Genomic DNA, 18,751 nt, shown 5'->3' on the forward strand with positions numbered 1-18,751 from the left:
TCGTTACGACATATTAGCCGTCGCATAATACATTTAAATATTTATAACTACAACTATCGTAAACGATTTGCAGATTATGTTTCTAAATTGATGTATTTATAAAAAAATATAGTATGTATGTTTGATAAGGTTAAATCATTCAAGATTAATTAGAATCGCTCCGACTAAGGCGGTGTTTATTTTTCACATGTTTTCCATGACAAGATATTTTTTATGGTAAGCATAACATGAATCGACATCCAGAATTAGCTCCCACTCAACGAAGGACCTTTTCAACAGCTACCATCGCAGGACACAATTTTTGTAGGCATTTAATTATACTTAGTCTGGCCATAAACACTGTTACAATTAAAAATAAACAAAATATTATATTTGAATTTGGAATCTGTCATTTTTATATGTTTGCTCATTGAGTTTTCTCATTTTGGCGCCAATACATTGTACAATATTTTGCGATATTAAAATGGAGTGGGGTGATAAAGAGAACCGAATCGCTGTGATTGCATTACACAAAGTAGGGAGCCAAATGCAATTTTTAAAACTCTCCATACTTTTGGTATTAGTGAAATGTTTGTGTACCGAGCTATTAATAGGTGCAATGAGACCTCCTCTGTTTGTGACAAAAACAGATCTGACCGTCCACGTAGTGTTTGTACGAAAAAGGTGGTCAAAGCAGTAAGGGAAAGAATTCGAAGAAATCCTGTCCGAAAGCAAAAGATTTTATCTCGGGAGATGAAGACACCTAGAACCATGTCGCGAATTTTAAAAGATGACTTAGGACTTGCAGCCTATAAGAGACGTACTGGTCATTTCATAAGTGATAATTGAAAAGAGAATAGGGTGGTAAAATCGAAACAACTACTGAAGCAGTACGCAAAGGGAGGTCATAAATTTTTTTTCTTTACGGATGAGAAATTTTTTACAATTGAGCAACATTTTAACAAACAAAATGACCGTATTTATGCTCAAAGCTCTAAGGAAGCTTCCCAATTAGTCGACAGAGTGCAACGTGGGCACTATCCGACTTCAGTGATGGTTTGGTGGGGTATTAGCTATGAAACAGTGACTGAGCCATACTTTTGTGAAAAAGGTATCAAAACATCGGTACAAATGTATCAAGATACCATTCTTGAGAAGGTAGTGAAGCCCCTTAACAACACCATGTTCAATAATCGAGAATGATCCTTCCAGTATGACTCGGCGCCAGGTCATAAAGCTCGGTCTACGCAGTCTTGGTTGGAAACGAACGTTTCGGTCTTCATCAGAGCTGAAGACTGGCCGTCGTCTAGTCCCGATCTTAATCTGCTGGATTATGATTTATGGTCAGTTTTAGAGAGTACGGCTTGCTCTAAACGCCATGATAATTTGGAGTCCCTAAAACAATCCGTACGATTGCCAGTGAAAAATTTTCCCATGGAAAGAGTGCGTGCTTCTATTGATAACTGGCCTCAACGTTTAAAGGACTGTATTGCAACCAATGGAGACCACTTCAAATAAGCTTTTTATACTTTAAATTGTTTTATATTTATGTATTAAACTAACACACTGTAAAAGTAATAAATGTTATTTGCAATAGATTTTTTTTTATTGGAACGAAGTTCCTTATGGCAGGCTTGGAGGGGATAGGGATTTTGCTGCGCGACCGAACTGAAAAAAATGTGATAGTAAAACCGTAAGAAAAAATCCGTGGAAAAAATCCGTGGAAAAAAGTGCGTGGAATAAAACCGTTAAATGAGACGTGCGCAGGCGCGACAGTCGCATACACAAGCGAGTAGTGTATAATACCTTTCTCTTTTTCCCTCTTTCTTTTCGTTCTCTCATCCATTCTCTTTCTATTTTACGTAATTTATTATTTCCTAAAATACTGAATTTCCTAAATACATTCCTATACTTAAATAAAAACTAATCAGCAAAGTTTAAGAGAAAACTCAAGAAAACCTACATAAAATTGAGCATGATTTTTTTTTGCAAATTGTGTCGATTCTACATTAGCCGAAGGAACTTCGTTCCTACCTGTTGTCTCACAACACCACATCTTTTAATTTTTTTTTTATTGTAACTGTATTTATGGCCAGACTAAGTACAATCTATACTACTATATAAATCTACAGTGGTTTTACGGATGTTCCGTTATAACTACTGAACCGTGCATCCGATTGACTTGAAACTTGGTATCCATGTAGAAAATACGTGTACTTAATGGATAGGCTAATATTTATATGAGTGTTGGGCTCCCTACACCAGTTTGGGGGCGTTAATGATGAGATTATTTGTGGGGGTGAGAAATAATAATGTTAATTTTAAATGCCCAGCAAACCTAACTAACAATGGATACTGGTCAGGAGATTAGAGCGAAGATATGAAATTATTGTGTCCTCATCAGACCTAAGGGAATCTTTGAACGTCATTATCACCGACTGAAAGACATCCAAAGACAAAGAAGATTTACTGGTGGTAGGACCGCTTGTAGTCCGCACAGGTAGGTACCACCACCCTGCCTATTTCTGCCGTGAAGCAGTATAGCGTTTCGGTTTGAAGGATGGGGCAGCTGTTGAGAACTTAGAACTTATATCTCAAGGTGGGTGGCGCATTTACGTGGTAGATGTCTATGGGCTCCAGTAACCACTTAGCACCAGGTGGGCTGTGAGCTCGTCCACCCATCCAAGGTATACTTAAAGGTACGTACTTAATATTCTTTAACGTATTCTATAATAATACGTACTACGTTAAAAAAATTGGCAGCCACTTGCGGTTCTCTAACACGTGCTTTATACATGTGTATCAATAATATTGCTAATTTTTTTTTTTTTTCAGTAAAACTATGTGCCTACCACAGTGCTCCCTAACCCACCCATGGTTAACTAATAGAGAATGCCTAAAGCCCAGTCAACCGCTGTACTCTTTCCCGAAACTTAAATTAAAAAAAAGTGGCGATATACTAGTCTAAATTAAATGAGACATTCAATAGTGATGTTGGAAGGTAAACCAACTGCATCGACGCTGCTAGACAGAGCGGCGCGGATACCAAGCATTCCCACGTTATAAGGGCTCAAGGTGTTCTGGTTATACGGTTTTCTTTGTTATCTGTCTCGTTTGTTGATCACTATAGTCTTATATAATAAGTTTCTGTAATTACTCTGTAATTGTTTCTGTCTTACTGGTAGGATGTATTGCGAGCCGCATAAGTAGAACGATCGTCCTGCCTGTTCTGACCGCGTGGCATGTGAGCCTTAATGTTATCGTCTATGAGTTTAGAATACCCGTTTACCGTGATCCGACTATAGCTGCAGAATTAATTATTGCTGTTAGTATATCTGACCGATTAGTCGAAGGTGTACTTAGGAGGGTATGAGACTTAACAATGGCCAAGCACATGAATTGGCAGACATTTATTGCTGCTAGCTTCCTCCCTAATAAACTATATATACCTCAATGACAAATAAAGCGTAACACAAAAACTAAATTCCACTATACATATTTTATTATGAAAAACAATCGACTACAGACTGCAAAATATTTGAAAGTCATACGTCATCAATCGACCACAGACTGCTAAATATTTCAAAGTCAAACGTCATACGTCAACATATGCTCCTTTAAAAAACAAGTACCTAAACGTTCGTATGACCACCAACGATGCCACTTAAATGAAAATGAAATAAAAAAGTGCTTTTTTTAACGCGTTGAAGTCCCGTTCGAATTCAGAAACAACGATGTAAAGTACTCCGAGCAGTGAGAGTGGACCGCAAAGAGGTCATGGACTTTAGGAGTCAGGTGAACATTCCGTAGTTACAAACACAGACCTACTTACACTAGACAGAGCGGCGGAATCACATTTTATATCATATCTATTTTATTACATTTATTTACTACGTGGAACGCTGTCTTACGTTCCAATCGTATTATGATACTACATATATGGCGACACTACAGCTAGTAACCAACGATTTAAGAGACCTCTATTAAAAACCAAATAGCTACCGCTGCTAAAATTGGTAATATTATAGATGGTTTATTTATATATAAAAAACCTTTTTTTATCGTCATGGATATATAAAGTTCTTGTAGTTACCACCACCGCTTCGTAGACTGTTTCTGCTGACTGTGTAATGTAAGATGGATAATCTTAAAACGCTCTTCAGAGTGATATTTACTTAACAAAATGTGACCGTTTTTTCCAACATTTTGCGTATTGGAGCCGGGACATCTCAACCTAAATACCTACACCTACCATGAGATATAATGTCAACTTTGACTGAAAATTTTGAGACTTCTCAATATCGTTGAATTACAACTTTTCGATCTACCGCGGCGCGGCAGAATTTTAATACTCTTATTGAATAAAAAAATGGTATGAAACATTGCCAAAGTAAATAAGACCACAGTTTCTTGAACCACCGATTTAGGTGATTAATAAAACGGTTGTTCAACAATGATGTGTCTTGTGAAGTTGTTGATCGAGTCATATTTAGCGGGCAGCCTAGACAGTCAGGCGCTGTGCCCACGCACCATTCGCTCGTGGAAATATTTATACAACATTGCCGCCACACGGAACACCTGTACCGCCGATTATAAATCTATATAAATGATATGCACGATACATCAACACCGAGTTCACCGTTTTTAATTTTTATGTACACTTTCCGAATTTGTCGTGTTAAATTAATGATTTTTACTATTTGGAACCTAATATTTGGTAAATAAGTATAACCGTAATAAAATAAAATATAATTAATATTCGTCGTAACCTAATGATATCATCATCTGAGCACTCCTGCATCTTTACTTTAACCTTACTCTACGTACTAAATATTTGAAAACAAAAAAAATACTTGAAACCCGAATGTACAAAAAGTATAAAATTAAATAACTATGGCATAGTGTAAATATTATCAGATATTTATTTACACACTCAAATCACACTCACACGCAACCTATTTCAGGTTCAGAACAGAGTTACCGCACGCACACACACACTTTAATAACATAATTAAAAACGCTTTTAATTTTAAATCGGATAACAAACGCTAAAAGCTGTCAATTAAAAGTCAATTATCGCGACAATCCCTTATCTCAACGTATAAACCAGTTAGGCACCGGCCAGTACCGGCTAAACAGCAAATTAGAAATGTTAATACGACAAATAACAATTTGCTCCCACTCGTCTCGGCTTTCGTTATAAAACGGAAGCTACAATATAAGTGATTAGGTTTTATCACAGTTAGTCCGTCAGTTTCACTGTGGGCGTTCCCTTCGCCCACTAGTCAACCCGGAAGGGAAAAGCGCGACTTTATTATACCTCGTTTGAAGCATAAATCTACCAGCCAAATGTTCTCTTAATAGCTGGGTGATAAATTGCTAACACGTGCTCTGTGTTATAACAAGTGCTTATTCAAATGCCGTGCACTTTCTTAGAACCGATGTAAGTATAAAGAACCCGACACATTTTGCAATGACTTGAAGTCTATCAAAACGCAGCGATGATACGTCCGTTTGATCTGGCTTGATTTAAAATTGGAATCGCAAAATTGCTTCGTCACAGAAGTATGCAAGAAGTGAATATACATATACACTGCGGAATAATAATAAGCCCCAACAAAAAATTAATTTCGGAGAATGATAAGTAGGAAAATAAGTTCTGATAGTAGTAGAAGTAGTGGGAATCCTGTAAGATTTTCTGGTCTACCCCTAAAATAAACTCGATCCTACACAAAATTTACTAACAGCAACTAACGCACATCTTTCAACGATTTGACAGATCAAAGTAAAAAACTAACAAACGCGACCCAAAGTGACGCGTTGCATCGCTCGCTTGTATCTCAGCCGGATGGAATAGATCGGACGATCGGTCTCCCCAAATACCGACAAGGACACTTCCATCTACATTTATTCGTACATAACGACGAAGAGTGGCCAAATAGCCCGCGTCCGGCGACCCACGTGCGCACTACGCCTCCGCTATGATTACACGAATATTTAGAACAAATCAGAAGACGCTGCATGTTGCAGTTTATCTGTCGACCGCAACGTCCCCGTATTGATTTACGACCGTAAAAGCAATCTAGCCAGTGATAACAGCGACAAAGATTTACGGCCAAGGATCGGGCCACCGCTGTGTTTTAGCGTCGGGAAAAATTGACATAATTTTACTTTATGTCTTTGTTCTCGTGTGAAAATATTGCTAACGTGTTTAGGCGATAAAAACTAAATGATAATATTTAGTTTATGAATAATTCAACAGATTCGCCGCTTCTGGCAACTAATAACCTCCCTATTGCCTATTTCGACATCGACGTAATCATGTGTTCCGGTTTAAGGAGGTAAGGTAAGGGTAAGGTTATAGGATAAAGTAACCATTACATAAAAGCTATATCTTAAAACGAATAGCGGCCCTTATACTTAAATTTTGCTCGTGAAACGAATGTATCAGAAGGTATTATCAATTCTAAATGTGCACCAATCGCATCTTAAAATCCTCTCGCGTCTTAAGCACGCCACAGCTACCTTTCTCTTTTACAGTGCAGTAAAATAAGAAATAAAATTTTCAAAGTCACATTTATAAAGTTTCAATGAAAACGCGCCTGCACTAATATTTCACCCTCAGCTTGTATTTAATTTAATGCAGTATAGATAGACTTTACCAGTTACAACCAGTCTCATAGCTTGAGGCTAGTTTACAACAACTCGCAAGCAAGAACTGCATGGACCGAGCAAGTAAACGTGAATAACATCAGCATATCTAATACGAAAGGAATTTATGTCTAACTATGGATTGCAAGGAATTCAGAACTTTAAATTCTTTGCCATTGTTCGCCTGATGTGAACAGTGCCTTTGGCGTAAGCCACCCGGATTTCTAACCAAAGAAGTTTCGCTTAAAATTTCGATCATAATATCACCTTAAATAAATTAAGGCCGGAAATAGGTGGATACAACTTGAAAAATATAATACATAATATAATTATCCAATGTAACGATTTTGTATCCAATTTTTATTTCTATCACGGTCATGGAGAAAGAATTTCAAATATCACATATGAGCACATCCCATCCATTTTTATTTGAACATAAAAATGCCTCTAACTATATCACGTTCATTAATTTATCGTTAAAGAAAGCGGTACGTTTCGTTTCGTAAGTAAATTTATTATTTTATAGATATCGTGAAACTGCAATTATCAGCATAAAATTAAATACGTTGCGTTCGACGCTCAAAGACGCATTTGTTACATCTGACTGTTTTAAAAACAGAATTTCGATTGAGTTTTATTACTACAAATAGTTAATTAGTCGAGAAATTTGTTCAGAAATCAGACTTAATTTGCAGGCGATAGGATATAGCTTATTATTAGACGTCGAAATAAAGAGGGTTTTTTTTATTGCTCAGATGGGTGGACGAGCTCACAGCCCACCTGGTGTTAAGTGGTTACTGCAGCCCATAGACAGCCACAACGTAAATGCGCCACCCATCTTGAGATATAAGTTCTAAGGTCTCAAGTATAGTTACATGTATAGCTATGTACAATAGCTTCTAATTCTGTTCGCTTCATTGAAATTTCATTTTCAGTTCATTTACTTTTTGATGTTGTCGTAAAATGGTCAGGTGTTATGAAAGTGTGAGTCAGGGAGACGGCATTCCTAACCTTATTGCGTCATTATAGCGGGAGGATAAGCGTCCAATGCTCTCGCTGCTCTCAGGTATTACATACGTCTTCATACGAGCTGTCTTTTGTCTTAATAAACATCAGCGCGTTAGGTATGTACGATGATAAAAAAACCACTCAACTTATACGTAGATGACGTAATGACTGTATTAAATTTTGTGAAAATTGAGATAACTAATAAAAATCCATTTTCATATTCTATGCCATAAAAAATAAAAAATTACAGCAATTTAATACATATAAACTTTGCTTTATTTATAGGCAGATAGCGCTTGTTTATGTACACTTACCGTTCACATTCGTGTATTTCGTATTTGACCCCAAGCCCGATTAATGTTTCTATCGATATACGATTTACAAAGACGCTTCTCTCAATCTATTTTTTTTCCCAAACATCCCGTAGTCTTCTTTTCGGTATTAGACCACCAGGTTAGACTATGTTTAAGCGTAATAAAATTCATCCTTAACACCTGACAACGTTACGTTCATACTAGATATCATTTGTACGCTATGACATATTCTACTTTAAACGTGGTATAAAAAATATTTATGGCTGTATAGATAGCAAAAGACAGCAGCTTCGCTGGCGTTGCTGACATCAATGACCGATCACAACCATTATACACAAAATCAGTTTTTAGGAAAACTCACATTCTCTACCCTCATACTCTACGTCTATACTCTAACGGGTTTTAGCCCACTGGGTTTCTAGCCGGATCTTCTGAGTGGGTCGCGTTTCCGATCCGGTAGTAGATTCTGCGAAGCACTGCTCTTGCTAGGGCCAGTGTTAGCAACACTCCCGGTTTGAGCACCGTGAACTCACCTATACGTCAAGGAGAAGCTGGGATAGCCTCTCAAGGCTATCAGCATAGGTAGGAAAAAAAACGCGTTTCATAGATATTTATAGGCAGCGGCTTGGCTATGCCTCTGGCATAAGTCCATGGCCGACGGTAACCACTCACCATTAGGTGGGCCGTACGCTCGTCTGCCTACTAGGGTAATAAAAAAAAATTATAAAGCATTCGTAATGAGAGCTCAATAAAGTGCATTCTCAGGTGTTTGGTTATTATATTACTGACACACATCTAGTGTTACTAATTTTATAACAACTTCAGCGAGCCTGTTGCGGATTCATATTATAGAATATTCATAATAAGATGCTAGGACTGTTAAGATTAAGATAATCAACATAAAATGAATATGCACTATCGATTAATTGCAACATAAAAATATATGGACACAATCAAGTAAATCATAGTTTGTTAATGAGTTCTGGTGGTCGTTAAACATTATAAACACGTAACAACAGCAAATAGCCAACACGAAAAAGTATATATAATAAGAGAACATATTTTCCGCTGTGTTTTCTTTATTTTATTTATTTGTGTGTCATAATGATTTCTGAAATTTAAAATTTTATATCTTAATAATAATATTAGGATTAACGTAAGATATATTGGTCTTTCTCTAATCTAATCTAACAGTGGAATGTCTCTACTCTCTACTCTACTAATTTAACAAAACATCGAAAGCTAACCCGATTTGTTTTGACAAAACTAATTAACTAACATGTCTTTTCAAAACTAAATTTTAAGTTTGTATCGTTTATCTGATGTGATGCATAGATTAGATAGCATGATTAGATTTTAATTATTTAAATTGTATGTCACTGTGTAGATTTAACTGGACAATTTTAAATGTCAAACGGAATAGATACAGAATATTCATATTCTAAAATAATATTCAAATCAAAACTATCGTTTTATTGATCTTATGTTTATTTTAGCTAATTATAATATTATACTTTTAACCACTCGGAAGGCAGTAAAGTTTATTCAGAATTATAAATCACAAGAAAATTTATCAACACTAAAAACAGTCGTATAAGCAATAACAATCTAGCAGAATCATGTTGAAAATTATTACACGTATGCCATATGTTAGTAGTTTGTTATGACTGCTTAAACCAGTCCAAATGACCTTCTGGGAGTACGTAAAACATACCTTCTTACACTTTCAAAAGCCAACATGAAAGCGAAATATGGTTGAATTTAACTGAAATTAAATTGAATACTTTGGTGTGCAAAATTTGATTACTGCAAATTAGTGTGCAAAGACTGGAGTCGATAAGACAAGGCAAATATTGACACTTTTGACTAAGGTTAACGTTAGGAGATAAGATGAAGGCTCCACTGACATTACTGCATTAATCTCTCCCCTTGAAATCAAGGTTGTGAAGTTAATTAAAATAATATTTATTACTATTTTCCTTCTCAAATAACTGTATTAATCTTAAACATTAAATAATAAAGTAATTTATTAAGAGTACTGTGAATAATTGGTGTCTGAGATATCATTTAACCTGTATTACAGGTTGCCATGCGCCACTCGATTATAAAAAAGAAACTAGTTAAAAAACACGTGCACAAAGTAACGTTAAGATATCATTAAATTATACTCGAATTTTAAACATACATTTATTAAATGTAGTGGCATTAATAGAGAAAGATAAAAGTTTAAATTCGAAGTCTTACGCTTTTCTTCTTACCTGTACGATAGCCGGCGTTAGATAGATATGTGGCAAAGGTGTTGGACTCGTGCGTCGCTTGCCACATAGGCGAGGAGCAATTATCGTTGTTGGTGTAAACATTGTGGTTGTGAACGTAAACCCCCGTCAGTAAAGAGCTCCTGAAACAAAAAAACAAACCATTCGCTTGACACTGATAAGAAACAATCATAGATTGAAACAATCTTAGACGTATTGTGAATATTGATCATAAGATGCGGATATATGACGTCGGTTGCTCCAACTTGCTGCCACTAGATCATCTGCCCGTACCAGCACTTTCTCAATATATTAAACTAGCCTAATAGCTAGGAACGATGGCCGAAAAGAAGTGGATGAGAAGAACCGAAGGCCGGGCTTAATGGTGTGGATTGGGAGAGGCCTATGTCCAGCAGTGGACGACTGTGGGCTGATGATGATAATGATGATGACAATAGCTAGGGCCCCCGACTGCTAGAGGAACGTGGATTTGATTAAAATTCGAGCAAATATTAGTGTGATGATGGTGCTCTATAACTTGATGTTTAATATACTTTAATGTATATAAGTATGTATGCAAGTGAAGTCATCGTTTGCCGAGCCGATTATCTGATGTATAATTCTAGGGTCGGCAGACTAAAGCACATAAGTCAAAATTTTCAATTTATTTTTTATTACATCATTGGTTTACATTTTGCTCAACACACAATCTGACTAAAGCACATAAATCAAACTCAAGTATTTCATGGTGTATTCAAGCGGCGTTCTGTATCAACCTTATCAAATACTAAGATAATCAAACGAACTAAAAAACATAACTGGACTTATGTTCTAAGGAACACCATAAGTACAAAGTTATTAACGTAAGAAGTCTGACTTATGTTATAAAGAACATCAAAATGTAACATTTCTTTAGAGAAAGTAGTTACTTAAAAATATTTAAAACGTAAACAATACTTCGGTAAGTGGTTTTAATTTACTAATGTTGTCGATTGTGCACAGTTTGTTGGATAATTAGTTGTGTTAGTTAGTTGTGTGTGAGTGCTTAAGTATTTTAATTATTTAAGATGAATATTCAAAGAGGCAAGAAATTAGTTGAAATGGCGTTATCCACTCATCTGGAAAGCAATGAAGGTATATTTTCACATATCTTCAAAATTATGATTTGCAAATTACGTAATTATATCAATATTATATCATTATAAATAGATAATTGTCTTGTCCTTTTTTAGAAAATGTAAATCAACAGTCGATTTTGAACACAGAGAACCTAGTAGTAGACGATCCTATACTGTCAACATCATCAGGTCAAGTCAGTAGTTTAACATACTATTCTGTACTTGAATTCTCTAGTGATGATTCTGTACGAGATCCATGTTATGAATTACCGAGACTTCCAACCACATCAAGTTCAAAGTACCTGTGATGAAATTTCAATGAATCCTAATGTGTCTCCAAAAAAGAGTATACGTACTATAAAAAGAGAAAAAAAAATAAAACTTAACTTAGGACAGGCATACAGAACTTTAAAAGGAAAATGTATATCAGATCGCACATTGAAAAAAAAAAACTTTTTTTGAGAAACAACAAAAAAAAAAGCCCGCCGAGTTTGTTTCGCCGGTTCTTCTCAGGACTGTGGCTTTTTTTGGAAACGGTGGTAGAGATAACATTGTTATTTATATTTTGACATTCAACTAGTGTGTTATACTTTTGAATTTGAAAGAGTTACCTGTTTGCAGAATGAAATGTAAAGAACGTATACCATTAACTGATAGGCATGCCATATTTACAGAATATTGGCAAATGGGGTCATATGCAAAAAGATCTGCATACTTGGCGTCTTTAATGGAAATTCAAGATAAATCTAAGCAAAGAATACGAGCTATTGAACCTGAAAAGCAAAAGCTTAGAATGAAGACATAAAAATACTTTTTTACTGTGCATGGTAAACGTGAACCTGTCTGCAGAGGATGTTTAATGAAACCGTTAGATGAAAGTGACAATTTTATAAAGACAGTTGCTATGAAAAGGAGATCATCCATAGGGGGTTCTCAAACTGATGATATAATATCTATACAGCCATTACCCATACCCATCGAGAAAAAAAAAGATTTAATTTCGCTGCTCCCTTTAATACCAGATATTTTCCATGAATTTTACATAAGTCTTCCCACGTTGAAAACTTTACGAAATACTGATCCAGATATTTTAGAACTCGATGAAGAAGAAGAATTTTATTTAAACATTGAGTTGTTATTTATATTTATGACTTATATTATTATAATATATATCTTAATTGTTGATCTTTTTCACTTAACTCATACTATTATTGTGTTCCTTATAACTTAAGTCATCTAATTATTAAATAATCACATTTACTTTATAATATTTAATTTTAATAATAAGTTAGTGTTATAGACTTATATAATTCAAATAAACATGATTAAGTTTGTTAATGTATAAGATTCTAAATAGTTTTTTTTAATTCCTGTAAAGTAGAGTTTTTTGACTTATGTGCTTTAGTCTGCTGACCCTAGAATTTGTCCCGGATATTTTATTGATTATTGTTGGCTCTTAGATTAGTAGGGCGTATTACAATGCTATGTTATTTGTTATGCTTGTTATACTTATTCGAATAAGTGCGTTCCGGTTTGAATTATGGAACAACCGTTGCACCATTGTAACTTCTTGGGTCTCTATGCGAACAGAGTTATCCGATAATGATTAATTTAAGAAGTTCCTTGATCTTTACTTTTTAAAAGGCAATTTTTGCAGCTTGTTCTTTAATATAATAAAAACATTGAAACGGTTTTGTTGAAACTATTTCAAACGTCGATTTAAGGATTAGTTGTAAAACTTAAACATACCTTGACGGACAGCACATCGGTGTGGTCGTGTAAGCGTGACGGAACTCCGCTCCGGCGCTCCGTATCGCCTTCATAGTCCGCGGCATGAAATTCAAACTACCAAGTTCGACGTCCTGATCGTCAGTGAGAATCAAAATGATGTTAGGTTTCCTCTCCCTTTGCTGTGGGTACGGTATGTAGCCACCGCTCTGCCACTTATAAGGCGTCTTGGATCTAGATCGCGTCGTGTTCTCCCTAACCGGTGTATGGTGGAACCGGTCTTGGGCCTTGCTTTGGTTAAACAGTTTACGTGCAGGGTATTTCTCGGTGCTCTTATTCCAGTTTTTGTCGGTTCTACGTGCTTTTTCTTCTTTTCTAGTGTTGTACGGTTCGAATGTTCGGTTATCGGCGTTTTCGGATCTGTCGGAGCCCTTGCGTCGATCACGCCTTATTTCATGTTCCCAAGCACGTCGTCTATCGCCTCGGTATCTGGAGCTATTCCTGTGCCTTAAGTTTCTTCTGTCGGGCAGGTCTGTTAATGTTCCGTTGAAAGTAGTTCGATTACGATTGTTCTCTTTGTTCCTCAGCTCTCTAGATCTTGTCGAATCTTGAGTTTCAAAGGAATCTCGTTTAGCTGCTACCATTATAAGGTTCCAGGTTAATAGAAATGGTAGCAGTTTAAAATTCATTGTGAATGTATATATTCGTTAAACAGTTAAATAATTAAAGTTAAATTCTGTGAAGTTTCTTTTTTATATTATTTCTTGGACACTATTTTCTGCTTTGTTCGTCGACAACTGCTTTTTTTCATACAAGCCATTTTGATATTCCACCTAGAACAAAACAAAGCTAATTATAACTATTATTCAAATGTGATAATGTGATCAACGCTTCAATTAACGAAGAATTTAATTCCATGTATTGAATTCAATTAGAAGACCATGCTAGACCCTGACCGTCCGATACTAGAGCAATTTCATAGTATCCAGCCAAGGCATCGATCGCGTACTGCTTTTAACAAGATTGAACTTTTATTGGCTGGGGTCAACTCTTTAAATAAACTGCCAAATTCCCAACACGAGGGTTGAAAGATTAATAGTGGCCAATACAGTGATTTGTGGACTCTTACTACGATTTTACGCTTATAAATTAATTGGCAAGTTTACAAACGAACATTCCAATACGAGTATTATGTACATGTCAAGCGATTTATATTTTTTTTTATTGTACTTGTAGGCATACGAGCCATACAGCCCATCTGATGGTGAGTGGCTTTTATTGCTTAGATGAGTGGACGAGCTCACAGCCAACCCGGTGTTAAGTGGTTACTGGAGCCCATAGACATCTATAACGTAGACGCGCCACCCACCTTGAGATACAGTTCTAAGGTCTCAGTATAGTTACAACGGCTGCCCCACTCTTCAAACCGAAACGCATTACTGCTTCACGGCAGAAATAGGCAGGGCGGTGGTACCCATCCGCGCGGACTCACAAGTGGTCCTACCACCTAATGTCGCTCATGGCCTTCAATAACGCCAGGGACAGAACCAAGCCGCTGTCTACCATTAAGTACTCTTCACAAGGCTCGTTTGAAGAATGACATACCACAGCGCTCGGGGAGCACCGTATAGGCGAAGCCCATTCCAAAGCCGGATGGTATGTGGCAAAAATGATCTCTGGAAACGCACTGTGGATGAGCTCTACTTGCAGGCTCTAAATAGTATGGATGGACTCTGCTCCGGTGGCGGGCGGATCGATGGTAATTTATAAATTACCATATCGAAACGATATAGCACTTTCGACAACTATACGAAGCTGTGTTATGAGGTTATAAAGTCCGAGTGTAGAATCTACTGAGTAAAGTTCTTGTACAATAATGTAATATGTTATTTCGTATAAATAAAAATCTTGTTTTTAAACTATCTCGTTTTGAAATAAGTCATGTGTTATCTTGTAAGCTTCATTTAAAATCTAAGAATTTTAAATGTTGAAACAGTAGTCAGTAACTGGAATTATTGTTAGAACAGTAAATTTGAAAGAAAGTCATAATGCTGTTTCTTAAATAACAATACCTATCTCAAATGATTTCTGTTCTTTCAAAATTTTGTATTTTCTAAGAACAATAATAATATAAACAGTATAGACAACGTTATTCTGTACGGAAGTAAATCAATTTTCGCTCCAAGCGCATTATATGTGTCAAAGTAATTGATCCTTGATAGGGGCCGTTGATGCAATCGATGACGTCGACGGACGATGAATGACATTGAGCCAATTGAGTTCATTATTTAAAAAAAGATTGATATAAAACTAAGAATATACTTCAAAAAATTCATAAGTAGCCGGGAACAATTCACACTTGGTCATCCAGCGCTAAATTAGGATTAACTGTACTATGAGAAACAGAGAATGACATATTTGACATGATATATATATTTAGGTAATAAACACCCAGGTAAAGAGCAAAGAAACCTGATCACCACGCGAATGTTTGCTCGATGTGGATATGAAACCTATGACCCTCGGCACAACAGAAAGGGTTTCTAAATACTGCACTACCAAGCTATCTAATTAAATACAAAGAAGGTGTCTTTCTATTTTATAATATAAGGTTTAGATATTTAGTTTATATCAAATAAATACCTCTGGACTAAATGTGACCAAACATCCATCGCGCAAGACATTGCCCATCAGAAATGGCGTTGGATAGGACCATACTCTACGGCGCAGTGGAGTCAACGCAGCATCAATCGCGTTTGAGTGGCAACGCTTGGCAGACGAAAACCTGGTCGCCGTGTACATACTTGGCTACACATCGTGAAGAGCGAGATGGGGACTGCCGACCTAAGACCTGGAGTGATGTCAAGGAGCAAGCGCAAGACTGGGTCAAGTGGAGACAACTTGTGAGGGCCCTATGTACCAGCGGGGTACTCTAAGACAAGACACAACAGAATATAAGGTTTTATTTACATCAACCCGTAGGTATTAAGCTCGCAAAACATTATTTGTTCCAAATCTTGGACATGATATCCTCTTAAACTTTTACAAAGTTCACAAAATTTATGGACAATAAAAAGATAACGATGCTAGGTGAAGTCTGAAAATTTACTCAAATCATTTAACCTCATTGATTAAAAAATATTTAATGCTGCTTATTACTTAACCACACTATTTCAGGGCTCACGAACAACTCAAGCATACAACTAAACAAGCATACGGTCTCAGACATAGAAAATCGGTCGGTGATCCAAAACATTTCAACTTGGTAACTTAAAAATAGTTTGCTTAAGTCGTATCTTTCAATTAACCTTTCGTTTAGAATTTTAATCGAATAAACAAGTGTGCCCATAAGCGTATTTTCGCTCGACATTTCTCCTTGTTTACACGCGGGGAGCACGCAGGGCTCTATTTGTGTAACACTAACTATTAAATCGATCGAGATTTCGTCTACAACTGAGGCAGTTTCAGTTCAATTTATTTCGATTACGTGCCACTCTAAATTGGAAACGGATCATTAAATTTCAAATTCAAAAGAATTTCAATTTCGAACTTATATGTCCATATCACATGCCAATTGGAAAATTAAAACCTACGTCTAGTTCCAAGGAGAGCCGCAGGCTTGAAAAGCACTGGCGAAATGATATTTAGCGCGACAATAAACTATTTTAAATTATCTTCCATTAAATTTTCATATCCAAAATACCTAATAATTAAAAAAAAATCGACCTTATTCCTGCGAAGACCCAGACATCTAAGTCGTCGTGGCCTAGAGGATAAGACGTCCGGTGCATTCGTATCTAGCGATCCACCGGTGTTCGAATCCCGCAGGCGGGTACCTACCAATTCTTCTAATGAAATACGTACTTATTAACAAATGTTCACGATTTACTTCGACGGTGAAGGAATAACATCGTAATGAAAATCAAACCCGCAAAATAATAATTTGTGTCATTACCTACTGGTGGTGGGACCTCTTGTGAGTCCGCACGGGTAGGTACCACCACCCTGCGTATTTCTGCGGTGAAGCAGTAATGCGTTTCGGTTTGAAGGGCAGCCGTTGTAACTATACTGAGACCTTAGAACTAATATCTCAAGGTGGGTGGTGCATTTACCTCGTAGACAGGGACGTCTTAAACTAGGATGGGGCCCTAGGGCACACAAGAATTTGAGGCCCTTTTGGAAAGTAAAAAAAGCGAATTATAATAACATTTTTTTACTGAGTATGACCATTTATTATAGGTAATCAAATAGAATATAATATGTCATTAATGATATTAGAATGCTGCTGGTTTTTTGGTTACGATTTCGATAACGGTTTCTTTCGGGATTTCTGTTGAGCAAAATCTTCTATTATAGGCATAGTATATATATGCCTTGTAAATACCTTCTGATTACTGATTTGTGAAAAAAGTGTAATGTGTCCGACAAAAATGTTTTGAGAATAAACGTGTGAGAGAAATTGTCGGTCTTTCGGGGCCCCCTGAGAATGGCGGCCCTGGGCACGGGCCCCGTGTGCCCTTATGGTAAAGACGGTATTGGTCGTAGATGTCTATGGGCCACCATGGTAACCACTTAACACCAAGTGGGCTGAGTCCGTCCACACATTTAAGCAATTCATAAAATATATATAATGGGCAATTGCGTTCCTGGACCAATTCCTTATTTATTATAAAAGGTAAAGTAATAAATTTTAAATCCAAAATCCCGGAGACGGGTATAAAATACGGAAGCCTTGTGTTTATAGCTGATTTTAAAATTCGCAACCATCTGTAATGAATGCAACTTTGAATTATAGAAAAAATAAATACTTAAATATTTTTTTTATTTGATTTGCACTGCCGCAGATTTATTTCCGAAATCGCTTTTGGAATCTTTGGAGCAAATGTCGTCTTACGCGAATGATTACACGCAAGAAAAATGCCTACAAGTGAACGGTTTTATAGTGTTTGTTTTTGGAACAAAGTTGGAACAAACCTGATTGAAAATAGACGCTAATCATTACGTCGCTATGTATACCTTTGATGTTTCAACTACACTTGTTAACGAGAGGTAAACATTTCCTGCTATCGTTAGAGCCTAAAGACATGTCTCCGAGAAATGTTAGCGTATCTTAAAGCGGACAGTTATTACTCCAGCGTTAATGGTATCTCGTGTTTCAGTGTTACTAGAAAGGAAAAAAATGTATTGCATCTCGATGTATTTGACACTATGTCTTATAAAACGGTACAGTTTTTTTTTTTTTTTTATGGGAAGACCGCAGATGCTAGATGTATTCAAAAAACACAAAATTTTCAGGGAATTCGATTAATTCGTTTTGCCGTAACTTAAGATTTTATATTTATATTTTACTTATATTTTTGGGAAGGAAGTATTCCTGATGAAATGAAGGCCTTTTCAGTTTTACCAAGACAGGTTGGCGAGCACCGGCTTAAGGAGTGGGATTTGCTAACAGCTGCCCTAGGACCTTCGAACGAGATCAGCTCAAGACAGCGACTTCGCGAATGCATTTACTACCGGATCGAAATCGTGACCCCAGCTTACTAAAGTCCCTATGTCTGCTGGTAACTCCAGGCGTCTAATACGTATTTGTGTTAGTGGATCGGTGAACCCGTAAGGACGTGTCCAGGTCAACGCCCTGGTCGACGAGACTGATTCCTGTGTGAATCGGGGAAGTAATCAACGGCGACGATTTTGATCC

General features: G+C 36.5%; 1 protein-coding gene across 1 annotated transcript in view; it reads right to left on the reverse strand.

Annotated features, from left to right (window-relative positions):
- Sulf1 (Extracellular sulfatase Sulf1) overlaps nt 1-18,751 on the reverse strand; it is a 99,665-nt gene that overhangs the window by 40,259 nt on the left and 40,655 nt on the right. The window contains exons 2-3 of the mRNA XM_089733152.1: nt 13,075-13,886; nt 10,211-10,350 (exon numbers count right to left, since the gene is read on the reverse strand). Of these exons, the coding sequence (XP_089589278.1) occupies nt 10,211-10,350; nt 13,075-13,742 (808 nt within the window). The 5' untranslated portion in view covers nt 13,743-13,886. The remainder of the gene's footprint in view (nt 1-10,210; nt 10,351-13,074; nt 13,887-18,751) is intronic.

The sequence above is a fragment of the Bombyx mandarina genome, chromosome 15 (genome assembly GCF_030267445.1).
Source record: "Bombyx mandarina strain Sakado chromosome 15, ASM3026744v2".
In the NCBI taxonomy this organism is placed as follows: Eukaryota; Metazoa; Arthropoda; class Insecta; order Lepidoptera; family Bombycidae; genus Bombyx; species Bombyx mandarina.